The sequence below is a fragment of the Thamnophis elegans genome, chromosome Z, assembly GCF_009769535.1.
Source record: "Thamnophis elegans isolate rThaEle1 chromosome Z, rThaEle1.pri, whole genome shotgun sequence".
Lineage (NCBI taxonomy): Eukaryota > Metazoa > Chordata > Lepidosauria > Squamata > Colubridae > Thamnophis > Thamnophis elegans.
Window position 1 is genome coordinate 114256091 of NC_045558.1, and position 27889 is coordinate 114283979.

General features: G+C 37.3%; 2 protein-coding genes across 2 annotated transcripts; both read left to right on the top strand.

The window, feature by feature from the left end:
* Positions 1-944: 944 nt before the first annotated feature.
* LOC116521553 (vomeronasal type-2 receptor 26-like) lies at positions 945-12021 on the top strand. The gene is made up of 5 exons (XM_032236211.1): positions 945-1111; positions 2477-2768; positions 3204-4049; positions 6518-6644; positions 11120-12021. Exons 1-5 carry the CDS (start codon positions 945-947, stop codon positions 12019-12021), a joined length of 2334 nt encoding a protein of 777 aa, XP_032092102.1.
* Positions 12022-16955: 4934 nt separating this feature from the next.
* LOC116521554 (vomeronasal type-2 receptor 26-like) lies at positions 16956-27426 on the top strand. Its single transcript, XM_032236213.1, has 6 exons — positions 16956-16966; positions 18340-18459; positions 19211-19499; positions 20542-21375; positions 25313-25439; positions 26498-27426. The coding sequence occupies exons 1-6, from the start codon at positions 16956-16958 to the stop codon at positions 27424-27426; spliced, it is 2310 nt and encodes a 769-aa protein (XP_032092104.1).
* Positions 27427-27889: the final 463 nt, after the last annotated feature.

Genomic DNA, 27889 nt, shown 5'->3' on the forward strand with positions numbered 1-27889 from the left:
TTGCTTGTCTTCTCTTTGAGAATCATCAGATAAGTCTTCATAGATCTTAGGAACAGTCAAGCTTATGCTACTTGTGGCTGCCCAATGACTCCAAGTTAGATTCTTGCTTGACCCCATCAGCAATAAAAACACATATAAATAGAATGCATAGATATACTATATGCATGTGAATCAGTGGAGGTTGCTCATCCCGTTCCAACTGGTATGGTTGGAACAGGGCTGGCAGCGTCCTCGTGCACGCGCGCAGTTCATGCATGCATCTTAGCACCTGCGTGATGCTCCAGCTGCTTGCGGAGAATCGTGCAGGCGCTGTATGTGCCATGCGCCTGCGTGGAAGCGCAAAAGCCTTCAAAGACGTGTTCCCGAAAGTTACTTACTTCCGGGTTCACCGACCAACTGGTCCACGCGGACTGCCTTGGACTGGTTGAAACCCACCCCTGATGTGAATCTGTAAACACACATACAACTCTGTTCCCCCTTTCTATTCCATAACCTTTAAAAAAATTGAATAATGGGTGTTTGTCAATTAGTTGGGAACTTTTCTTATACAAATGTGTTTTGTTTTATTGCTAGGTGTGATGAAAGTATTATTTAATGATAAAATGTTCCTCACAACACAGAAAGAAATTGGAATTTTAAAAATACATATATTATCTGACTGGTAATTATTTAAAAAGACTGTGATTAATTCTGCTCCCATAAAAACTCTCCTGGAAGCTTGGTAAACATGAGCAAATCTAAGAACTGAGGCAAGATAAAATGCACACATGTTTACAATTTCATTGGAAAGTGGATCACTAAATGAAAATAGTGAAAGTTTAAATCAGATTTGAGCCATAGTAGATAAACTTCAGAGAAAACTAGATCATCACACATAACTGGGAGCTTAAATAACAATGGGACAATGGTTGCTTTTAATCTTGTTCTTACCATGCACAGTATGTATGACTGAAACAGCAAAATGTACTAGCAGTGAACCACTTGCTATTGTGCATGATTACTTTCAAGCCAGTGATTTTATCATTGGTGGTATCACATCTCTTATCACCATCCCTACAGTTCCTCCTAACTTTGATGAAGATCCTCACTATTCATTTAGTGATGAATTTCTGTGAGCAATCTTCTTCCTTTACCCCTTCCTTCTTTTTCTATTAGTATACATGTGTGAGAGTACTCATATACAGCACCTGATTATATTTATCACAATTATTGAAAGTGATTCATATTGAAATTATGTACATAAACTAAACATTATTTTTTGTGCTGCCTATGATATTTGATGGATGAACTGACAGTCTAGTAAATTAGTCAATGATTTAAGTAGTAATCAGGTACTGATTAGCTGGGATTAAATGGTTGGGGTTAAAGCAATTTATATTGAGACTTGTGTTTAGCAAATAACTAAGTGAAGTTAAACATTACAATGGCTGTTTTTATTTGATTGCAACAAACCATGCTTAGGAGAAAAGATTTTAGAAAGAAAATGTACACCTACCATTAGCTTGCTAGGTAACTTTAAAAAATGCATATTTTTTAGTTTACTTATGAAATTAAAAATATTATGTTATCCTAATAATAATGTGATTCTGTACTAAATTTTATTTGATGCTATATTCTTTTTATCATAGGAGTACAAGATAAAAGTATAATACATTTTCTATTTTTAAAAGGAACAAAGCATTTCCATTTAACAGAAAACCAGTCATGGACTCAAAAGGATTTTTATAAATTGTTTTCAAGGCAAATGAGAATGAGAGAGCAGTCTATTAAAGCATAACTTTCAAAATATAGTTAAGATTCTAAAAACCTCATTGCTTTTATTTCACTGAGAAATAAAGGTTCTCGTAGTCCTCGATTTACAACAGTTCATTTAGTAATTGTTCAAATTTACAGTGGCCCTGAAAAAAGTGACTTATGACCATTTTCACAATTATAATCTTACAGTCTCATGATCATGTAATCAAAATTCAGATGCTTGGCAAACTGGTTTATACTTATGACCATTGCTGATTTGCAAGGTCATGTGATCACTTTTGCAACCTTTTATCAAGCAAATCGATGGGAAATCCAAATTCAATTAACAATCATGTTACAAACTTATCAACTGCAGTTATTAACTTAACTGTAGCAAGAAAGATCGTAAAATGAGGCAAAACTCACTTAAAAATTGTCTTATTTAACAACATAAATTTTGGATTCAATTGTGGGCATAAATTAAGGACTACCTGTAAAGAGAGTCTAAGAAAAGCAAAGGATAATCCCACTGAAAAATTATTCCAAGGGTATCCAACATACTCCTTATGTGCATCATTTAAAGAATGCATGAAATAGAACTCTGAAATAGTTTTGATTCCAATAAAATGACATAATATGGCAAAGCAAGTGTTCAATTCTAAGAATTTCAATGAAGCATAAAAATGTTAAACTGACTTTCTTAGATGCAGAATTTCCCTTAATGATTATTTAATTCTAATAGCAGAATTCTTACCAAGTACTATCAACATATCTTGGCTCTGATATTTGCTGTAAAGGAGATCAATGAAACCCCTGATATCTTACCGAACATCACTCTAGGATTCAAAATCTATGATAACTATGCTGGAACATATACGTCATATGTCACAATGAAACTTTTCTCCGGACAGAAGAAATTCATCCCCAATTATAAGTGTGAAATCCAGAACAAACTCATTTCAGTCATCGGAGCACTTTATTCTGGAATCTCTTTCAAGATGGCACGTATTTTGAGCATCTACAAAGTTCCACAGGTAGGAAATTAAAGAAACTTACAGGATTACCTGAGTTTTGTAAACCTTGATGATTTTTTTTGTCATGAAGCACAATGAATAATATCAAATTGTTACAATAACTAATATATAAAGAATTTCATCCCCAATTATAAGTGTGACATCCAGAACATACTTATTTCAGTCATTGGAGAACTTCATTCTGGAATCTCTTTCACTATGGCATTTATTTTGTGTATCTACAAAGTTCCAAAAGAACTATAGGTATGTCACAGAATTTGAAGACATACTGTGTTTAAACTTATTAAATAATATACGTATTTAGAGTTTAACATAGTGACCAGGAACCAATAACGTTTTCTATTTCTCTAACCTCCACCTCTGTCTGTAAATGCCTATGATCCCAAGGTATGCAATTTTTATTTTTATCTCAATTTTTCAACTTTTGTTTGAAAGCTCACATATGGTTCACCTCTACATAAGAATGATAGCTCTGAAGAACATTCTTTCTATCAGATGGCTCCAAATGAAGCCGACCAATACAAAGCGATTATCCAGCTCCTTATGCACTTCAGGTGGACATGGATTGGAATACTATTTAAAGATGAAGATGGAGAAAGGTTTGTTCGTACTATTTCCTCCATGTTCTCTCTTCACAGAATCTGTGTTGCTTTTTTGAAAAGACTTAAGCCATTTTATCTAGGTACCATTCTTGATGACCTGGATTGGCTAGTGGAAATGTACCTTTTCTTGATGCGAAACAATGCCATTGTTGTGATAATTTATGAAAGAAATATGATTGTTTTGAGAGTGTTACTTCATCTGCCACAAATGGAATTAGTGCCTAAGGAACCTAAAGGGAAAGTGTGGATCATGGTGGCTCAGAGTGATCTTGCATCATATTTCTATCAAAGGAAATGGGATATCCAAGTATTTTATGGTGCTCTGTCCTTCACTGTTCATTCAAAGGAGATTCCAGGTTTCCAACAGTTTCTTCAGACTGTGAACCCTTTATCAAGAGATGATGGTTTTATCAGAAATGTGTGGGCACATGCATTTGATTGTGTGTTTCCAAAACTGCCTCCAACAGAGAAAACCAGTGACTCCTGTAGTGGGCAGGAGAAGCTGGGGACACTTCCTGGAGCTTTTTTTGAAATGACTACGAGTAGTTATAGCTATGGTGTATATAATGCAGTCTATGCAGTAGCACATGCTACACAGGCCATGTGGTCACGTCATTTCAGAGAGAGAAAAATTGTAAATAGAGAAAAAGCATTTCTTCAAGATCTGCAGCCATGGAAGGTAATGTAGTATATTCTCAACTATTTTAAATCTTTCAAGACTCATAACTGTTTCATTGAAGTTTCTTGATTAAGATATCTTCAACTTTCTAGACAGTTTGCTCACTGTGTCCTCTACATAACCATATTTTTTTTAATTCTTTAATTTCTTACATTAGCATTATAACATTTAATGAAATCCCATGGAGAAACTGTTGTTTACTTTTCTGACATCCATCCTTATGATTTATCAAAGGTTTCCTATTTCTATTTTTGACTTTGTTATTGCAATGGGGACTTACCTACTGATTTGTCCATATGGGAAGTATTGAATAGCTCATTTAAAATGACTTACATTCAATAAAATTCGACAAACATGAGCATCATTGATCAGTGATGCTTATTTTACCAATTTCCTCTTTTAAATTAAAATAGGTCTTTTTTTATTGTGAAATATTCTGTAATCCACTTCAAACAAATGAGGAAAAACAGAAATAATACATAATGGTGATAAGATCTGGGATTTAAGAATTATCTTTGAAACATTTTTATAAACTTTCATGCTCCTCTTTGACTTACAGCTACACTCTTTCTTGAAAAAAATCATATTTAACAATAGTGCAGGTGATCAGATTACTTTTGATTCGAATGGAGAATTGGCAAGTGGATTTGATATTGTAAACTGGGTCACATTCCCAAACCAATCTATACATCATGTCAAAATTGGAAAGCTAATGCCTTGGATTTTTTCAAGCAAGATCTTTACCATCCAGGATGATGACCTTACTTGGCACAGCAGCTTTAACCAAGGGGTTAACATGTTTTTAAATAATTATTTTCTATAAATGTGTTTTATTTATCTCTCACACTTTTTGTTTGCATGATTTAAATTCCAGTGAATATAAATGAATTTAACATTTCTCAAACATTATGTATCTTCACTATTACAGATATTTTAAATAATCAAATACATGTTAATGGGATTTAAAAATCCAAGTAAAATTAAAATGACAGATTTATATATACCTGAAAAAAAATTCAATTAAGATTTGTACACTTATGTTTGTGATAAGTTTATCTTTGCAAGAAGAGAGTGAGAATCTATTTTTTGAAACTATTCATAAGGATGAGTAAACCTAAATGCAATAGTTTTTAGATATGATTTTTTTAAAATTTATTTTGATGAAGAGAATTTTTAATGTACATTTTGCAACAAGATCACAGAAGCTGGCAGTTATTATCTCATAGCAATTGTACCATATATTTAAAAATCCTGGTGCATTTGGAGTATTACTATTGGAAAAGAGCTGATTTGGCTCCCATCTTCAAAAAAAAGGGAGAGAGGAACAGATCCAGAAAACCATTCATCATAACATAAATACCTGGGAAAATCCTGGAGAAAATAATTTTAAAAAAGATATTCACGCTTCTAGAAACAAATAAAGTTATAACTGGAAGCCAGCAAGGGTTTGTTAAAAACAGATCATGGCAAACCATTATTTATTATTTGACAAAGTGACTAAATTAGTAGACCAGTGAAATGCTGTGGACTTAGTATACTTAGACTTCAGCAAAGCATTTAACATAGTAGACCACAACTTATCTTTTGGTAAATTAGAAAAATATGGGATAGATAGCATCACCACACTAGATGAATTTGTAACTGGCTGACAAATCGTGCCCAACAAGTAGTCCTTTATGATACTACATATATATGGAGGGAAGCAAGCAATGGGGTTCAACAAGGTTTTGTCTTAGGTCCAGTACTCTTCAATATCTTCATAAATGACTTAGATGAGGGAATAGAAAGAGAACTCATCAAATTTGCAAATGACTTTTTAAGATGCAGCTGCAGTTGTCAGGAATAGCCAACATCCCAGAAGACAAGCTCAGGAACATCTTGACAGACTTGAACAATAGGCTCTATCCAACGACATGCAATTTAATATGAAGAATAACAAAGTTTTACACCTAGATGGAAGAAATGAAATGTATAAGTACAGATTAGGTGAAACTTTGTTCAAAAGCAGTAACTGTGAGAGGGATCATGGAGTCCTAGTGGATAATCACTTAAACATGAGCCAGCCGCATCAGTCAAAAAAGTTAATACAATCCTCAGTTGTATAAACAGAGGCATAGAATCAAAATCACATGAAGTATTAGTACTGCTTTATAAATCCTTAGTAAAATAACTCCTGGTATACTCCATAGAGTTTTGGTCACCACATTACAAAAAAGCTGTTGAAACTTTGGAAAAAGTGCAAAGAAGAGGAACTAAGATGATTAAAAAAACTGGAGACACAAACACATGGAGAATGGTTACATGATTTACATGCAGATGCTTGACAAGTGACTCACATTTATGACAGTTGCAATGTCATAATTTAACAACATAAATGCTGAGCTCAATTGCGGTCATAAATTGAGGACTATCTCTATTTCTGAACCCTAAATGGCAGTGGTTAACTCTCCTTCCTGTTCATTTACTAGACTCTGCCCATTTCGACATGTACAAAGAGCTGTCTCCCTGGCTATTTCAAACAAAAGCAAGAAGGAAAGCAGTTTTGCTGCTATGATTGTTTCCTGTGTCCTGAAGGGAAAATTTCAAGCCAGAATGGTAAGAATTTTAGGGGTGAATGACTGATTCAACTCAAGGTACTCAAGAGAATGATTGAGAAACACTGAGCAAATAAAATTAGCATTTCATATCTCTGTGATTTCAAAGGAAGCCTAATGAATAGACTATATCAATGTGTGTGTGTATATATGTATGTTTGTGTGTGTGTGTGTGTGTGTGTGTGTGTGTGTGTGTTTTCGTAGATTTTCACGGGTGTAGGTGTGCTGGTCTTGTTGAAGGCTATCTTGATATTGTGTTTCTGGAGAATTTTGCTGATTTTATCTGTGGTGCATTTGATGTAAGGGAGGGGGGCGATGTCATTTGTCCTGTTCATTCATATACATACATACATACATACATACATACATACATACATACATACATACATACAATTTATATTTATATTATTTATATTTATATTTATATTTATATTTATATTATATTTATATTTATATTTATATTATATTTATATTTATATTATATTTATATTTATATTTATATTTATATTTATATTTATATTTATATTTATATTTATATTTATATTTATATTTATATTTATATTATATTTATATTTATATTTATATTTATATTATTTATATTTATATTTATATTTATATTTATATTTATATTTATATTTATATTTATATTATTTATATTTATATTTATATTTATATTATTTATATTATTTATATTATTTATATTTATATTTATATTTATATTTATATTTATATTTATATTTATATTAATATTAATATTTATATTTATATTTATATTTATATTTATATTTATATTTATATTTATATTTATATTTATATTTATATTTATATTATTTATATTATTTATATTATTTATATTATTTATATTATTTATATTATTTATATTTATATTTATATTTATATTTATATTTATATTTATATTTATATTTATATTTATATTTATATTTATATTTATATTTATATTTATATTATTTATATTTATATTTATATTTATATTTATATTTATATTTATATTTATATTTATATTTATATTTATATTTATATTTATATTTATATTTATATTTATATTTATATTTATATTTATATTTATATTATTTATATTTATATTTATATTATTTATATTTATATTTATATTTATATTTATATTTATATTTATATTTATATTTATATTTATATTTATATTTATATTTATATTTATATTTATATTTATATTTATATTTATATTTATATTTATATTTATATTTATATTTATATTTATATTTATATTTATATTTATATTTATATTTATATTTATATTTATATTTATATTTATATTTATATAATTTAGGAAACATGTATTCAATATTTGTTGTGGCCCAGCAGGAGCCGTTGGAACCGCTGATGGACTCCGATAGCTAGGGACCCTATAAGTTGGCTCTGGAAGATGTGGAGGACCCTGGGCAGGGTTCAGACTCCAAGCAGGGACCAGAGAGTCTGGTTGGTCATTAGGAGGCGCTTGAGGCATGGAGCAGTGGTGAAAATCAAAGGGAGTTTTATCCCTGACGTCAGGCACTGGAGCAGTGGTGAAGATCAAAGGGAGTTTGTCCCTGACGCCAGGCAAAGGAGGGTGGAGAAATGGAAGCAGCAGTTAAGACAGACTCATAAGAGATAATCAAGCCCAGGTGGTTGTGGCTGGGCTCCTCCCAAGAGAGTATATATGAAGAGACTTTGGGAGGAGATCTTTTGCAGGACACAACCATTCATACCAAGCTGGAGAAGCTCTTGTGTATACTGTACCTCTTATCTGTGGGAGTCTGGGTTGCTGCCAACATCTTGCCTGTGAGTAATTACTGTGAATAAAATGTGGATAACAGTAAGATTGTGTCAGCATTAATCACCGGACGGAGGGGGGTCAGAACAGATTGTGTCCTGCCTCAAACAAACAAAGCTTCATTAAGCCACAGTGGAGCAATTACATGCTGAGAACGCCCAGTTGGCACAGCAAGTGGCTCTGCTGGCTGGTCAGATAGCTCAGCTGTAGGGGCCTGCTATTCCCCCCCAGCTTTGAAGGAAATGTCCGGTGGCTGTGCCGGACAAGTTCGATGGCAGCCAAGCCATGTTTCCAGCTTTCTTGGGACAATGCCAGATGTTTATCAGCTTGAGAGCGGAGAACTTTCCTACTGACTGGGCTAAGGTGGGATTTATTATTAGCTTGTTCTCAGGCACAGCAGCTTATTGGGCTACTCCTTTGTTATCCCAGGCTAGCCCTCTGCTGGACTATTTCAGGGGATTTTGTAAGCACCTCAGACTGATGTACGAGGACCCCATTAAGGAGGAAACAGCTACCAGACTGCTCAAGACACTGCAGCAGGGCCATGGATCCTTGCAGGATTATCCCAGTGAATTCCGGCTTCTTAGTCAAGATTCGGCCTGGAATGAGGCACCCCTCATGGACATCTTTCAAGGTGGGCTGTCAGATGACCTGCAGGATGAGCTGGTGCAGATGGACAGGCCATCGACATTCAAGGCATTGATCCACTTGTGCCTCCAAATAGACGCCTGGTTGCAGAGGCGGGGCTCTCGCTGCACAACCCAGGAGACCAGTAGCTTCTTGGGAGGAGCCCATGGAGTTGGGTGCCATCAAACCCCGCTTGTCGCAAATGAAGATGGACAAACGGCACACAGGGGATTGTGTTTCTACTGCGGGGATCCTGGACACCTGGCCTTGGTTTGTCCCAAAAAGAGTAGGGGAGCTGCAAGGTCAGAAGCCTCCCCTCGGCTATGGAACAATGTGTTGGGAAACGGGCGGAGCCCAATCTGAGGGAAACTTTAGGTAGGGTGCATACCAAAACAGAGATGAATGGCCCTCCCCAGCACATGATCTTGGCAGCATGCATCCTTTTGTCAGGTAATCCACAGGGAATTCCGCCCCATGCCTTGGTCGATTCCAGGGCTACCACGAACTTTATGGATGTGGCATTTGCTGCCAAGTATGACATCCCTCTGTGTCCTCTGGACCCACCGATGCAGGTCGAGACCATTGATGGCCAGGTACTTCTGTCTGAGCCTATCAAGGCTGCCATGCAGCTCTTGCATCTGGTCCTCAGGGAGCCTGAGGAGGCCATCCAATTTTACGTTGCTTCGAATCTGCATTTCCCTGTGGTCCTGCGCTTGGCTTGGCTGCAGGTGCATGACTCTCAGATTCATTGGTCTCAGAACCTGGTCACGTTCCCATCCCTGCAATATGTCGACCACACCTGTCATGTCTGCGCAGGCCAGGTGCTCAGCTTGCCCAGGGTGGCCATGCCGCTGGATTTAGCAGAGTTCACTTACGTCTTCAGTGAACAGGAGTTGGACCAACTGCTGCCACACCGGCCTCATGACTGACCCATTGACTTGGTACCAGACACGAAGCTCCCTGTGGGTCACCTGTACTCCATGTCCAAGCCAGAGTTGGCTGCATTGCGGGACTTTCTGGACAAGAACCTCACATGGGGTTTTATCCAGTTTCGTCTTTGCCACTGTCTGCCTCAGTCTTGTTCGCCAAAAAGAATACCGGGGATCCGAGACTCTGTTGTGATTACCGTCACATGAATGCCATCATGGTGCACAACTGTTACTCACTGTCCCTGATTTCTGAGTTGTTGGAGTGGCTTCAGGAGGCGACGGTGTTCACAAAGCTGGACTTGCATGGCGCTTATAATCTGGTCCAAGTCCAGGTGAGGGATGAATGGAAGATGGCCTTCAGCCCCCGGTACAGACATTTTGAGTACACGGTCATGCCATTTGGGTTGACCAATGCCCCGGCAGTCTTCCAACACTTCATGAACGATATCTTCCAGGATCTTTTGGATCAGTTTGTTGTCATTTACCTGGATGACATCTTGATCTACTCAACATCTTGGAAGGATCATCAGCAACATCTATGCCTGGTCCTGCAACAACTCTGGGAGCATTGTTTGTTCACAAAACTGGAGAAGTGTCAGTTCTGGCAGATTGCCATTGAGTTTCTGGGGCACTGTATTCCCCCTGAAGGAATTGCGATGGAGCCGGGCAAGGTAGAGGTGCTGAGCAGTTGGCAACCTCCTTGGCGTGTGAAAGACTTTTTGCAGGACACAACCATTCATACCAAGCTGGAGAAGCTCTTGTATGTATTGTATCTCTTATCTGTGGGAATCTGGGTTGCTGCCAACGTCTTGCCTGTGAGTAATTACTGTGAATAAAGCGTGGCTAACAGTAAGCTTGTGTCAACATTAATCACCAGACGGAGGGGGGTCAGAACAGATATTTATGCATAGTAGAAGAGAACAGTGGTAATATATTGAGCATTCCCTATCCCCATCCCTTCTATCTCTATCATCTCCATTTCTCCATTTCTCTATATAATCTATATCTATTTATTAATTACATGAAGGGATTGTGTTGTTGATAATTGCTAATTAAACTGGAATAAAACCTGAGATGGAAATAATAACTGAATCAACTTTTTTTCACTTTTAGACATGGATGCCTGCTCTGAATGTCCACAAGATCAATATTCAAGCAAGAAACGTGACTCATGCATTAGGAAGACAATCACCTTCCTGTCCTATGAAAATTATTTGGGAACAAGCTTAGCTGCATTGACCATTTCCTTTTCTCTCTTCACTCTTATAGTACTAGTAACATTTGTAAAACATCACAACACTCCCATTGTCAAAGCCAACAACCGGGATCTCACCTACATGCTCCTTGTATCTCTATTGCTCTGCTTCCTCTGTACATTTCAGTTCCTCCTTCCACCTGGGAACATCATTTGTCTCTTCCGACAAATCAGCTTTGCCATTGTCTTCTCTATGGCTGTATCTTGTGTGCTGGCCAAAACCATCATTGTGCTTTTAGCATTCATGGCCACCAAACCAGGATCCAGGGTACGGAAGTGGGTGGGGAGGAAACTGGCTATTTCTATTGTCCTTTCTTGTTCCCTTATTCAGGCAGCCATTTGTACAATTTGGTTGGCAACATTTCCTCCCTTCCCAGAAATGGACTTACACTCAGAAACTACAGAAATTATATTACAATGCAATGAAGGCTCAGTGACTATGTTTTACTCTGTTCTGGGTTATATGGGCTTCCTGGCAATTTCCAGTTTTACAGTGGCCTTTCTTTCTAGGAATCTCCCCAGCAGTTTCAATGAAGCAAAATTTATCACTTTCAGCATGTTGATCTTTTGTAGTGTTTGGGTATCTTTTGTTCCAAGCTATTTGAGCACCAAGGGGAAGTACATGGTAGCTGTGGAAATATTTTCTATCTTGGCATCAAGTGCTGCACTATTGGGTTGCATCTTTTTCCCAAAATGTTTCTTAATTTTTCTGAGGCCACACTTAAATGTCAGGGAAGAGTTAATAAGAAAAAAACTTTGAAAGAAGATATATCTTATAGTCAGAATTTCCAAATTATATACCACTTGTAGTTATTTCTGGCTGGAATAGCCTATAAAATCAATCAATCAATATGTGTTTCTAAATATTTTGAACTTTGAATATAGTCTATTTGAGTTATTTTGAGCTGTAAATTTTGGAATCATTCAAATTTTAAGAATATAAAGCAATATATGAAACAATCTTTGGTTACTTTTGATTTTAGAATTTTTAGGCTAATGCTATGTATTATTTACCAACATTTTAAATTATAGTCTTAGTTGTCACTTATTGGTGGATTTTGTATCATCGAGCCCTTGTTGAATCTTGACAACTTCAAAGATAGCTTTTTTGACAAGCTGTGCCTAGCCTGGCTTTTCATATGTTCCTTGTGCATCAATTCTGCCATTCTCTAGATTAGGAGGCCCCATTTAATCAGTCAGTCATTATTTAATTTATGGTTGTCTATTTAAATGTTTGCAATGTGTGACTGGGAAGAATTCTTTGATGTGAATGATTATGAGAACATTGGATCAGGTAGCCCAAAAACTGATCATAGTTCAGGGAGAGATGTATTACAAAATCAAAAGAGTCCTAGACTGTAAACTGTACAAAGAGAGATTACAATACCTGGTGCAATGGAAGAGATACCCATTGTCTTAGATAACCTGAGTAAAAGTTGGGACTCAAAATCCAAAAGCACTTCTGGGGGGAGAGGAGGTGGTTGATTAAAGACTAATGTATTTTCTCTTTGAATTTTTCTATGAGCTTCTTTCAAGTTAAGAGGGGAGGTCCAACTGTCAATTCTGAAGCGAATCTGGCTGAAGCCATCTTTTGCTGCCTCATAGATGCTACAAACCCTGAGAGGGGGGAGGGAGATAGATTGGCTAACAGTCAAAACAAGAAGTTTTTCTTGTGTGAACCAAGGTCATCTGAACAGGTGGTAGTTGAAGGAGGAGAGGAAGTAACCAAGCAAACTGCCAATTACTTTCATTGGACAATTTGCTCTTTTAATTAGATGAAAACTGTGGGAACTTTTAGAGCTGGTTTTCACCAGCTGTGCCGATATGATATATCCAATAAACATGTTCTTTGAGAAATCTATCAGCTCAGAATTCTGCTTTTGGCAACTGCGTTAGTCAGAACACTGACACTAAGAGCTGGAGGTTGTGACAAAAAAATTTCAAAACATAGCAGCAGATGCTCATTTCAGTCTTATTTGATGAAAAATTTCCAAGCCTTTCAAAACTAAGAATAGAAGCCTTTATGGAAATTCATCTTTGATACTCAGTTTAGTCATACTGACCATCATATACATCCATTTTTGCAAACAAATTACCCCAGAGATTCTATTTTGCTACCACACTTGATGAATACAATTGCATGTCTTTGATGAATTTCTCTTCCACCGACAAGGTGAGGATAATATGTTCTACTGGATAAGAAGCACAGCACAAAAACTAATATTTAAGAAGAACATGATCCTTAGCACCAGATCCTTTAAAATTTCCAGAACTGATGAAACTTCTTGGATGAGAAGCAAAACATTGTCTTCTTTTTCTTCTTCTTCAGGGGAAAAACAGTTCAATTGCCTTTTGAAGAGGCACCTTTGAAATTCTTTAAAATCGTGTCCAAAATATTACAAAGTATAGTTTATAGTTTATAGTTATAGTTTATAGTTTATTTATTTGTATGCCGCCCTTTTCCCTGGGGGGACTCAGGGCGGCTCACAAGTTAGGGGAAGGGGAGGACAAAACAAGTTATGAACATAAAACAATACATTGTTAAAAGAGAACACAACAATCATACCATTCGGGTGGGGTTAGGGTCTTTAGCCCCAGGCCTGCTGGGACAGCCAGATTTTAAGGGCAGTGCGGAAGGTCTGGAGGGTGGTGAGGGTACGAATCTCCACGGGGAGTTCGTTCCAGAGGGTCGGAGCAGCCACCGAGAAGGCTCTCCTCCGGGTAGTTGCCAGATGACTCGTTGATGGAATTCGGAGGAGGCCTAATCTATGCGATCGGATCGGTCTAGTGGAGGTAATTGGCAGTAGGCGGTCTCCCAAGTACCCAGACCCAATACCATGAAGGGCTTTGTAGGTGACAAGTAGCACCTTGAAGCGCACCCGGAGAGCAACAGGTAGCCAGTGCAGCTCGCGGAGGATAGGTGTTACGTGGGTGAAGCGAGGTGTACCCACGATCACTTGCGCGGCCGCATTCTGGACCAGCTGAAGTCGCCGGATATTCTTCAAGGGCAGCCCCATGTAGAGCACATTGCAGTACTCCAGCCTAGAGGTCACAAGGGCACGAGTGACTGTTGTGAGGGCCTCCCGGTTCAGGTAGGGACGCAACTGGCGCACCAGATGAATCTGGGCAAATGCCCCCCTGGTCACAGCTAACACGTGATGTTCAAAAGTCAGCTGTGGATCCAGGAGGACTCCCAAGTTGCGGACCCTATCTGAGGGGTGTATAATTTGACCCCGCAGCCTGAGAGATGGAACACTGGGCCAATTAGTGGGAGGGAAGCACAACAGCTACTCGGTCTTATCTGGATTGAGTACAAGCTTGTTAACCCCCATCCAGTCTCTAATGGCCTCAAGACCCTGGCACATCATGTCCATCGCTTCATTGAGTTGGCACGGGGCAGACAGATACAACTGCGTATCGTTCGCATATTGGTGGTATTTTATCCCATGCCGTCGGATGATCTCGCCCAGCGGTTTCATGTAGATATTAAAAAGAAGGGGGGACAGGACCGAACCCTGCGGCACCCCATACGTTAGGGGTCGATCTCTGCGCTCCGACTAACACCGACTGCGACCTGCCCGAGAGGTAAGAGGAGAACCACCGTAAAACAGTGCCTCCTACCCCCACCTCCCGCAGTCGTCGCAGAAGGATACCATGGTCGATGGTATCGAAAGCCGCTGAGAGGTCAAGGAGTACCAGGATGGAGGCATGGCCTCTATCCCTGGCTCTCCAGAGATCATCGGTCAATGCGACCAAAGTAACCTAGACACTGACTGGCATTAATCATTATATATCAGAGCCTGGATGATGGTGGTGGATGACTTCTGCAGATTCATAAATGCTTTCACCATCAGGCACACTTTATGAGAAAGGTAGCTACTTATCACACTTTAGAGCAGAGGTATCAAATTCAAGGCTTGTAGGCCAGATCTGGCCCAGGATGTTAGGGTTAGATACGACCCTTGGAACTACCTTGGAAACAGTGAAGGACTGACCTACAGCGCCCCAGCCAGACAAGACCAGACCTACCGGATGCTGATCTACAACCTGGTAGAGGCCATCCGGGGTGGAATATGGTAAGCCTTAGATCTGCAAGGCTGGCCTGGAACCAGCAAGAGCCTAGCCTAGGCCTCCCTCCCCCCCACTTGTGCAGGAGGTGGTGAGTGCATGCAGGGCTGGCATCCCTGGGAACCATCTTGCCCCCATAGGCTGACTGTATTCTGAGTGCTTCCCTTTCACTCAGAATGCCAGCACTCACCACCTCCTGTGCACATTCCCAGGTGGTAAGGCCAAAGTGGTGGGGCGGTCTCTCGCTGGTTTCAGAGCAGTTGCATGGATCAGATACAAGGATGATCACATTCAGGCCCAGATGACCACACTCAGGCCCACATTCAGGCTGACACAAGTTATAGATCAGCAACCAATCTGCAGGTAGAGGAAAGGCTGCCAGAGCCACACCCCACACCCTGCATTCTGAGACAGTGCCCATAGACAGGGATTGGCCAGGGTCATCCACAGACAAGGCTGTGAGCCATTACCTCTGGAGGTACGAGCTGGAGGAGCTGTCCCCTCACCCAGTGATTGAGTAGGTAGATCTGAGTGAGGCATATGATGATGGACCTCTGGACATGTGCAGAGCACCCCTTGCTTGCTTCTTTTGGGGCGGGGTCTGCAGCCGAGAAACCCAGGGTTGTAGACTCTGGCTTTCCACCCAGATATGATTCAAGTGAAAGGAAAGCCTCACAGACTATGATGCCAGACCAACAAGCAGGCCATGGGGGTTCTGGTGTGGGCATGGTGCTGCTATACATATTCTACACCCTGGCAGCAGCCATCCAGGCCAGAACAAAATCAGCCTTTGATCTGACCCCTGGGCAAGCTTACAGAAGGCAGTGAATATGTGTGGGGTCTGGTGTCCTTGGGGACTGTCTTGCACCACAGGCTGACTGCACTCTGAGTCCTTCCCCTTTCATTCAGGATGCTAGCACTCTCTGCCTCTGTATGCATGCCCAGGGGATAGGCGGAAGGTGGTGGTGTGGTCTCTCACTGGCTTGCTGGCAGTCACATGGGTTGGATCTAAGACTGACCATGTTTTGGCCTGGATGATTGCACCAAGTTATAGATCAGCACCGTGTCTGCATAAGTGCCTCCATGCCCTGCTTGCCAGCCCTCTTTCACTGGAATCCCCCCACCACTTGGGAAAGCCATGCCGGTGGTAGCACTGTCAATCTCTTACTCTGCCTTCATCCCTTTCTGAGCATGAAGGAAGATCAGGGTGGCATAAAAAGTGTTTGAAAGCCAAGAAGACTTTGGGGCAGTGAAATATCTTGCTTCAAGCCTCCCATTGGCTTGTGAATGCCTTCTGCACAGTTGCAGTCTCAGTGCAAAGAACATTTGAACGCTGGCAGGACTTTGGGGCAAAGAAATCTCCTTGCTTGAAACCTCCAATTGTCTTGTAAATGCTCTCTGTGCTGGAACAAAGTGAAAGGCATTTTCAAGCTGATGGGAGACTTCAAGCAAGGCAATTTCACTGTCCCAAAATCTCATCACAGAAATGTTCACAGAGAACAGAGGCCTAAACTACTATAGTGAGAGATCATTAGCACAAGTTCTGACACTACTGATTTAGTGTCATCGCACACTAGAATACTGCACAAACTACAGGGCATCGGTGCTTGTGTAAAGCTGTGGAGGATGCCTGGAGGGTATGTGTGTGTCAAGCTGTACTGTATGGACTGCAATGGGGAGGAGCGATGAAAAGGGTAAGCCATTGAGGGCAATGGGCAGGCGGCAGTGGGCAGGGACTTCCTATTTTGACCTCTCCCCACTGCCATTGCCTCTGCACCTGGACTCCAGCCTAAAACCAAATGGGCAATTGGATTCCTCTCCGCCACTCCCCAGCACCGTTTTTCCCCTCTGGTATCCTCCCCAGTGGCACACAAGCACCAATGTACTGCTGTCCCTCCCAGACTTTTGTGCTCACCCTGGATCACCCCTTCCAGCCTTGTCTGGCCCATCTCAGGTGCCCCTTGATGTGAGTGAGGTCGAGCAGGCCAGGTCAAGTTGGCCATGCCCTCCCAGTCATTTGACCACCCAGCCACACCCACCTGGCCCTCTGAGGGTGACCATGATGCTGATTCAGCCCACAATGAAATTGTGTTTGACACCTCTGCTTTAGAGTATGACTGATTAGGAGGGAAGGGATGAAAGAATTTCTAATTGTACCACAGTAACTATGCCCAAATGATTTTCTCAGTGGCCAAATAGGGAACATTGAAATTAAGGTGGGGAAGGTTATAAAATGAGGGGAAACATCCTTACAAAATAAAGTTGTTTTTCAGGACAAGGATAGCATGGATAGATTTGCCTTTTTCCTAAGGCTGAGGGAATGATGAACTCAAGATCTTTATGCTTTATGCAGACTTTATGCTTAAGGAATTACTAGAATTTATAATCCCTAGTCGGATGCCTCAACCACCACATCAAAGTGACTCAACAGATTTATTGTCTCTATCACCCTCCACAAAGTATACATCATAAAAAGTTCTCCGTTTTGTTCATAAAAATTGTCTCTATTATATTTTTACTACTAGGGGATTTCAAATTGGCATGTCTCTTGATAGTAAACCAGTTATAGGCAAAGTACCTTCCTCATGATACAAAATATACTAAAACAAAATATATAATTATTTTTCTTTCTCTGTAATTATCATGAATAGTAATAATTAATTCTTCTTCTTGACACAGCCATTCTGGAGAAATACTGATTAGTTTTAATGTGAATTGGGAATTGCTAGATAATATAAATATGCCTAGTAAATTAACATTTTGAGTTGGAAACAAAGGATAGGTAATGGTTCAGGATCTGCCTTACTGGATGTTGGCATAGAATGTGAAGATAATGAAGTGTGAATGGTCATCTAAGGGATGCTGCAAAGTTGAATAAGGCCAACTATTTCAGTGCTTATTATAATTTTAAGATGATATATATTCTTCTTTTGGTGTTGTTTCCTCACATGTCATGCCTCACAGAGATAATACAGTGTACTTTTAGTGATCTTCCTATTGCTCATCACAGGTACTTCCAAACTGAAGATGTCGTCATTGGTGCCATTACTTCACTTTTTGTTATGGCTACAGAGAAGCCTGATTTCAAAGAAAACCCCATTCTTGCATCTATTGATGAAGATGAACCTCTGTAAGTAATAAAGAATTTTTAAATGCATGCTTGTTAAAATTATTTTTGAGCAATTGATAAATTAAGTTCAGTAATGCAACTATTCCTTTATAAAATACCACTTCTAGGCGAGATGGGTGGCATGCAAGTCTAATAAATACATAAAAATGAGAAACATTTTAATGATTGTACAGCACTAAGTCCAAATACATTTATTGATAATATTCCAATTGACAAGATTGTTTATATTAAATCACATCCTAAAGATAGGCCCTGATTTTATACAATAAAGTGGGTGAACATTTGAGTTCTGCATTTCTAAATGAATGGATTTTGCTATTGTAGATAATACCGATGTTGTTATTGTCATTGTTCTTCCCTCTTATTTTAACTTTCAATGCTAGACTATTATTCCTAAGAGAGAAAGAATAAAAAATATTTTGCTAACATAAGAGAAAGGGTTGCACATTGGGTGTAGAATTTTGTTAGGGGTGGGATAGGGAATCCAATGTAATTATTTTAAATATAAAAGTGCATTTTTAAATTATTCATTTTTCTATGAAAATACCATTTGCAGGTGCACTGGAAAAGAATAGAACCCAAATTCACTTCAAATAATTGTTGCATTGTAAAAAAAAATGCTGAGAGTTATTTTTTTTTAAATTGTAAATCAATGGTTGAGTTCCAAAAAAAGAATGTATTTATGAATCACATCTTCTTTGCAATGTATTTTAAAAATGTCTGTTTATAATACACTATATAATTCTTACAGGGTCCACACTAAGCATTACCAACATGTATTGGCATTCATATTTGCTGTAAAAGACATTAATGAAAATCTCCAGGTTTTGCCCAATATCACTTTGGGTTTCAAAATCCATGACAAATATAGTGGTAAATGGACCTATCATACCACCATGGAACTTTTTTCCCCTGTAAACAGATTGGTTCCCAATTATAAGTGTGGTACCAAGAACAACCTTATTTCTGTCATTGGGGCTCTGTATCCTGAAATCTCTCTTGATATGTCTCATATTTTGGCAATGTACAAAGTTCCACAGGTAGGATATTTTCATCAGTTATGAAACTTCAGGGTTACTTATATTCTTCAACATTTTTTTATTTTATTAAAAAAAGTACAGAAGTTTCTATTGATATTTTCTTTGGAATAATTTCTCAGTAGATAAATGCAGTTTCTTATAAACTAAAGTTCTTTAAGTGAATTTTTGTTGTTGGGATAATAACATTTGAATGTCAGTTTTTATTATTCAAACAGATTAAGCATCAGCTTTTGTGATTCAAATGGTTTTGAGTATCAGTTTTTGAGATCAGGTTTCGTAATTCAAACAATTCCTTTTTTAAGCCTTTCTTCAGAGGCAACTGTCCAAAATAGCCCTAGAACTCTTGATATAGGCTGAATCTTCAAATGACATAAGCCATCTCTTGTGACTTAAACTATCATTTTTCAAAAAGGTAACAAAGGGATTGCTCTACATATATCCAGGTTTTTAAAATATTTTTAAAATTCTCTCTCCCTCCCTCTCTCTCTCTCCCTCTCCCCCTCTCCCCCCCTCTCTCTTTTTCTTGGTGGTTCATACTATTTTCAAGAATTCCCCAACTCCAAAGTTCAAAGTCATCTTTTCATTATGGATTCTTCAAAATCCAACTTGCACTTCCATAGAATGTCCCAGAGAAAATCTTTAGATATAGCATTCTAATTCTTGTAAATATAAGTGCAACATGATATTTGAATCTTTTCAAAGGTCTTCATTATGCCTAATTAATGTTATTTATAGTATATTTTGAGTGGTGTTTTTTTACCGATCCTAAAATGCAGAAGTTTATCTGCCATTTCAATAGCTTCATTGTCACTTCTAAATTTCTTCTTATGAATCATGAATTCTATCTCAACAATCACAAATTAAGAGAAGGTACCCCAAACTCTTTAATAGATTAAAAATACCAATTCCTTTTCATACAATTCATCTTAGATAAGTTTATAGATGGAGCAATCTATTTTTTTAACTCCACAATGTTTTAATTACATTCATCATTCTTTCTGTCCCTCATTTTTAACCTCCTCTCTAATTGCTATATTTCTAGTTTGTGTATAGCTCCCTTCCAAAAATGGAGAAGAAAATCCAGATCACCTCTCTCTATGAAATGGTCCCAAATCAGGAATATCAGAACAAAGGGATTCTTCTGCTATTATTGTATTTCAAATGGACCTGGATCGGGGTTCTGGTTAAAGAAGATGAGAGAGAAGGATTTCAGCAAAACATACTCTCCAAGTTTTCTGACTCTGAAATTTGTGTTGAATTCTTAGAAAAACTTAAGCCTTTTCACATCAGCGCTATTTTTAATGGAATGAAACACTTTTGTGAATTGTATGATATTATCATGAACAGCAAAGCCAATACAGTGATAGTCTATGAACAAAATGTTTTACTTTTGAGGGTGTTGTTATATTTACCTCATATGGAAGAAGTACTTACAAAACCTAAAGCTAAAGTATGGATTCTGGTCTCTGAACTGGATCTTGCTTCCTTCACATTTCAAAAGGGATGGGATATGCAAGGCCTCCATGGTGCTCTATCCTTTGTTGCTTACTCCAATGAAGTTCCAGGATTTCAAACTTTCCTTCAAAATAGGGATCATTTATTCATAAAAGAAGATTTATTTGTGAGAGAAGTGTGGGAACAAGCATTTGGTTGTGATTATCCCTCATCTAGGATTGAAGAAGGTACTTGCACTGGGAAAGAGAGATTGGAGAGCCTTCCAGCAACTCTTTTTGAAATGAGCATGACTGGCCATAGTTACAGTATATACAATTCAGTCTCTGCTGTTGGATATGCTCTACATGACATGCAGTTAAGTCTACAAAAATATAGAATGCTAAAGAAGGGAGGAAAATTGCAAAATCAGCAACCATGGCAGGTAAAGTAGTTCATTAACAAATTAAAAGTATTATGTTTAGTCAATTTAAATGTTTAATTATATGTAGAATGCATATATATTTTACCAAGTGTTATGAATTCATTTTTCTCTCCATTGGGTTATAGAATCTAAACATTAAACAGTTAAGTAGTGCATCTATTTCTACATCCATCCATTTTTCCATCCATCCATCCATTCATCCATCCATCTATCTATTTTTGGAACTTTATTTTATTTATTTGTTAAATTTATTGGCTTTCTATCTGCTTCTGGGGTTACTCAGGGTACCTTACAACAGTAAAATGAAAAAAAATGATACAAAATGTAAACATAACAATAGAAAAGCAATAAAACAAAAATACCGAATCAAAGTACAAGAATATGAATTAAGGAATAATTGTCTTTTGGTGTTTTTTCTACAAATAAATATTCATTCATTCATATATTTGAATGGCTACCTTTTCTCCAGGAGTTCAAACAGACATGATTAAGAATCTATTTCTGTTTCCATCACAAGATACTAGTGAAATACTGACTGGTTCTTGGACAGTTCTTTAAATATAATTCAGGCAATGAAATTGAGAATCAGTTTGATGTAGAATCAGGTTATGGTATTATCCAAGACATTGGAAGACAGTGAGTTCCAATTCTGCTTTAGGCACAAAGCCTAAATGTGTTAATGGAGTTGAGAACCAGTTTGATATAGTGATTATCTTGCTTTAGGTACAAAACCAATAGGGTGACCCTGATTCTCTCATTCTCTCTTTCAGCCTTAGTAAGCAGGCAATGACAAACCACTGCTGAGACTTAGCAAAGAAAACCTCGCAGTTGCAAGGAGTCAACACTGATTTGAAGATATACACATAGATATTAAAAGGGTTATCCTACTCACATGGGAAAAATTCACATAACATAAATTAGTTCCTCCAACATCTATTTTGTGGTGTCCAGAAACTCACAGAAGGTCTTACAGTCAATTGAATGGACATTCAGTAGCTTAGTAGCTGGTTTATAATTGTAATTAATATTGAAGACACTGATGAAGACTATTGGAAAAATGTGGGATTTACTATATTTAGAATGAAATAATTCAATGTTTTCCATAACTGATCCCATTATATGTGCTTATTTATTTTTTCTTTCATGTCCAGCTCCACTATTATCTGAAAAGAGTCTCATTTAATAACAGCGCTGGAGATGTAATTTCTTTTGATATGAATGGCCAATTGTTACTTGGATTTGATATTATAAACTGGATAATATTCCCAAACCAATCCCTTCATCGAAAGAAAGTTGGGGAACTCAATCCTTGGGCTCCTCAAGAGAATATGCTTATGATTAATGATAAGGCCATCACTTGGCATAGTAGCATTAACCCGGTAGTCTCAAATTTTTATCTTCCATGATTTTCAGTTGACAGTATTAAATCCCTTGTCATACAATTGTGTTCAGCAATAAACATACAAAGATGGCTGGCAAGGACTATACACAAACTTTAAAATAATGCATTATTCTTTAAAAGTACAGTTGTATTTTTGTATAAAATAAGACCTGTCAGATGGCATCTTTGCCTACTGGTTGTAATGAACTCAGTTTAAATTGCATTCAAGATTGTCACACGTATGTGTTTGTGTTTGTGTTTGTGTGTCTGTGTCTGTGTCTCTCTCTCTCTGTGTGTGTGTGTAAGATGGCTTGTCTAATATAGAGTGAATGGTTCAAAGCAACCCAGCTGGAAACTCACAGTCTTCTGGTTTATAGACCAATACCTTAGCCACTGCAAGATAGATGATAGATGATAGATGATAGATGATAGATGATATGTGATAGGTGATAGGTGATAGATGATAGATGATAGATGATAGATGATAGATGATAGATGATAGATGATAGATGATAGATGATAGATGATAGATGATAGATGATTGATAGATGATAGATGATAGATGATAGATGATAGATGATAGATGATAGATGATAGATGATAGATGATAGATGATAGATGATAGATGATAGATGATAGATGATAGATGATAGATGATAGATGATAGATGGGATGATTTGATAGATAGATGATTAGATAGATAGATAGATAGATAGATAGATAGATAGATAGATATAGACATTACATATTCTATATAATGTACTACTGTATGTATACTATATATTAAAATTAAATTAACATTAACGTTACTAAATTATAAAATATTACATATAAAATTATATACAGATCAAGATCTACATTTGTTTGTTTGTTTGATTGTTTGTTACATTTATATATCATCCATCTCATTGTCAGGTAACTAGGCAGTTTAGAATATGATAAAAGCAAAAAATTAAACAATAAAACATTAAATTCTAAAATATTAAAATTAACAGAAATCAGGTAAGTTAGGAACCAGAGTACAGAATACAATGAGGTGGCAGGAGATATATAAATATTTGCATGAACAAGTAGATCAATACCTATATCTATAATTTCTATAGCTGTCTGTCTGTCTGTCTGTCTGTCTGTCTGTCTGTCTGTCTATCTATCTATCTATCTATCTATCTATCTATCTATCTATCTATCTATCTATCTATCTATCTATCTATTATCTATCTGTGGAAAGAGATTTTTTTCCAGAGAATCCATTCCGTCAGAATAGAATAGAATAGAATAGAATAAAATACTTTGGTTGACCAAGAATACTTAGAACATGTTCATAGACATTAGACAGAATTGTGAGAATTAGATGTTCAGCAGAGTGAGGGCACGAGGGAAGTATCTACTGTGTCTAGTTGTTTTGGCATGTAGTGACCTATAGCAGTGTCCTGAGGGGATGAGTTAAAACCGTTTCAAGATGTGCGGGGGTCTGTAAAAATTTTCTCAGCCTTCCTTTTGACCCATGCAATATACAGATAATTTATGGAAGGCTGGATGGTTCTTTTTGCAATTCTAAAAATCTGTTTGATTCTGCACCAGTCCTATTTGCTGTACCAAACCAGATAGTTATAAAAATACAAATGACAGACTAAATAATTCCTCTGTAAAACTGTATCAACATCTCATGGGACAGTCTGAACTTCCTGAGTTAATGCAGGAAGAACATTCTTTTTTGTGTTTTCTTAAGGATGGTTCTAATTTTAAGTGTCAAATCCTGCAAGATTATAGAACCCCCAAACTTGAAGAATTCTACTGCTGAAACTGCTGTCAAATAACAGGTGGTAGAATAAAAGAGCTCCTACTAAAATCCATTCTCTCTCTACAATTTTAAGCATGTTCAGATCCAAATTGTTCTGGCTATACTCTAGGGCCAGTTGTTCAACCTCTGGCCTATCCTCAGACTCATTGTGATCTTGAATGAGATCAATATCTTTTGTATCATCTGCAAACTTTAGTACTTTAACATAGGGAATCCTATAGATGCAGTCATTGGTATACAGAAAGAATATGAATGGACAGAGCACTGAAGGGTGTTTGTGTTAATTGCCAAAGTTTTAGATGTATTAGATATAATTTTCCCTAGCTTCCTGTCTGTCAGAAAATTAATACTTCACCTACAAGTTTGGACAAACACAGTTAGCTGAATCCATGTAGAGTGAAGGATTTCTGGGTGGTCTTCAAAAGAGAGCAATATCAAGCAAGACAGACATTTCATTTCATAAAGCATATTTAAGGGATACTTTATATCAACTTTGAAGTTCATACGAGCAAAATATCCCTACAGTCCTAAGAAGCAGTCCTAAGATGCTAAGGAAATGCATGCTACAGAAACTCAACATGAACTCAGTGTAAATGTCATAAATATATCTATATCATATGCCAACTTATATCCAGATGGACAATTCAGAAATTTCTGTAGCCTTAGCAGTCTTTAAAAATCCAAATTTATGCTTTGAATGTATTCAAATATTTTTCCTGAATGGTAAAGCTTTACTTTTTTCATTTATGGATTAGACTATACCCACTTCTATTTGTTCTGAGAGGTGCCATCCTGGTTATTTCAAGCAAAAGCAAGAGGAGAAGCCACCTTGCTGCTATGACTGTATCTTATGTCCTGAAGGGAAACTGTCAAACAAGATTAGTAAGAGCTACCACTCAAAAAAGGGTTACTTTGCTTTCCTTCTGTATGGTGGTAATAACCATGCACATAAATTGATGGCAGAAAAAGAGTGCAAGAATTATTTAAACTTATTATTTTAATTTAACTCATCTTCATCAAAAACATGTAATATTTTTTCATCAGAGAGTTTTGTTGTAACAGTATAGCAATATTAATTATGTATAATGTGTCAGAGTTTGTTGCAGAAAAATCAAATTCAGAAAGCACACACAGATAACTGATTCAGCTGGATTCATTAATGTCTTTATATACATAATAACAAATGAATAAATGTACAAAACAAATAGTAGATTCTTTCAACATAGTAAAAGTTACAAGCAGAACACAAGCAGGAGAGAACAGTTTCATTCAGAGTTCAGAGCAGACAGAGTCTTAAGCTTCTATTTTAATTCTTTGCACAGACTCTGAAAGTTGCAGGCGAAACCACGCCCTGGCTCCTAGCTGTTTCAGCTCTCATTGGCTGACCTTGTTGCTATGCCTATTCCTTGGCTAACCTTGTTATCATGTCTCTCCCAGTCATGAATATTCTAACATAATGCAACTATTATAGTTAATAATCTAAAACACCTTTGTTCAGATTTCACAGGTGAAATTCCAAGTTATAAATTCCAATTTATAATCTGTACATGTTCAGTGAATAACGCTTTTCTTCATGTTGTTTTGAATGCTAGTGCAACCTTCTAGTGATTTAGAGATGTGATATTCTTATTTAAATTTTCTAAAGCCTAGATCAAATAAAAAGAAGAAGGGTTTAGATTGCTTGACATTTTTCTCATTATCAAAGTTTTAAATTTTTTAGTATGTCATAGATAATTGATTCATGATTGCATGCAATCAAGGAAGAGTCAGCTTTAGTGATCACATAGCTAGGTCTTCTCCAGAATGAGCAGTAATAAACTGAATTTAAAACTAAAATATAATTATAAACACAACAATCATAATAATTTTGTACTACTGAAGATAGAGATATCTAAAAAAGCAATAAGAGAATGAAACTTTTCATTTTTTTTTTTTTTTAGATGCTAAATACTGTTCAGGATGCCCAGAAGATCAATATGCAAGCAAAGACAAAATTTCATGTATTCCTAAGATAGTAACTTCCTTGACTTATGAAGAACCTTTGGGCCTTGCTTTAACTATTGTGGCCATCTCCTTTTGTTTATTCACAGCTGTGATTTTTGGAATTTTTTTGAAAAATCACCACACCCCAATCGTCAAAGCAAACAACCGAGATCTCACCTACACTCTTCTCATTTCTCTTCAGCTCTGCTTCCTTTGTGCATTGCAGTTCCTTTTTAGACCTGGGGCTATAATATGCCTCTTTCGACAAATCACTTTTGGACTCATCTTCTCAGTGGCTGTATCATGTGTCTTGGCCAAAACCATCATTGTGGTTTTAGCTTTCCTTGCCACCAAGCCAGGATCCAGGATGAAAAAATGGGTAGGGAAACAATTAGCAACCACCATTGTACTTTCTTGCTCTCTTGTCCAAGCAGTCATTTGTATATTGTGGCTGGCAAAAGCTCCCCCCTTTCCAGAAGCTGATATGATTACAGTCACTGAAGAAATTATATTAGAATGCAATGAAGGATCAGTCTGCATGTTTTATTGCATCCTGGGCTATATGGGTTTCCTGGCGGTGGCCAGTTTTATAGTGGCTTTTCTGGCTAGGAACCTCCCCAGCACTTTCAATGAAGCCAAACTAATCACTTTCAGCATGTTGGTCTTTTGCAGTGTGTGGTTAGCTTTCATTCCAGCCTATTTGAGCACAAAAGGAAAATATGTGGTAGCTGTGGAGATTTTTTCTATCCTAGCCTCTAGTGCTGGGTTACTCAGTTGCATATTTTTCCCGAAATGCTACATAATTCTCTTGAAACCTGAGTTAAACCACAAGGAACTCCTCACACAGAAAAAAACATTAACAAACCATGTATTTCATTTAAGTTAAAAGGTAAATGTTCCCCTCATACATATGTCCTAGTCATTCTCAACTCTAGGGGGAGGTACTCATCTCTGTTTCAAAGCTGAAGGGGCAGCACTGTCTGAAAACATCTCTGTGGTCATGTGGCCGGCATGACTAAATGCTGAAGGTGCACAGAACGCTGTTACCTTTCCACCAAAGATGGTTCCTATTTTTCTACTTGCATTTTTACATGCTTTCGAACTGCTAGGTTGGCAGAAGTTGGGACAAGTAACAGGAGCTCACTCCATTACATGGCACTAGGGATTTGGACCACCAAATTACAGAAGACTTTTCTGATCGACAAGTTCAGAGTCTTAGCCACTGAGCCACTGCATCACTTATTCATTTACATTACTGACTATTATTATTTAAGCTATGCCCTGTTAATATGTTAGCAATTATGAAATGTAGATATGATTGTTTAAAAAGAATTTCTAGAAATGTTTAC

Excerpts from the sequence above, each read along its gene's own strand:
- LOC116521553 (XM_032236211.1), top strand. The coding sequence starts at position 945 with ATGACTGAAACAGCAAAATGTACTAGCAGTGAACCACTTGCTATTGTG. Across the intron at positions 1,112-2,476 it reads TCATTTAGTGATGAATTTCT|CAGAATTCTTACCAAGTACT; the intron begins GTGAGCAATCTT and ends TAATTCTAATAG. Across the intron at positions 2,769-3,203 it reads GCATCTACAAAGTTCCACAG|CTCACATATGGTTCACCTCT; the intron begins GTAGGAAATTAA and ends TTTGTTTGAAAG.
- LOC116521554 (XM_032236213.1), top strand. Across the intron at positions 18,460-19,210 it reads ATTGATGAAGATGAACCTCT|GGTCCACACTAAGCATTACC; the intron begins GTAAGTAATAAA and ends TAATTCTTACAG. Across the intron at positions 19,500-20,541 it reads CAATGTACAAAGTTCCACAG|TTTGTGTATAGCTCCCTTCC; the intron begins GTAGGATATTTT and ends CTATATTTCTAG.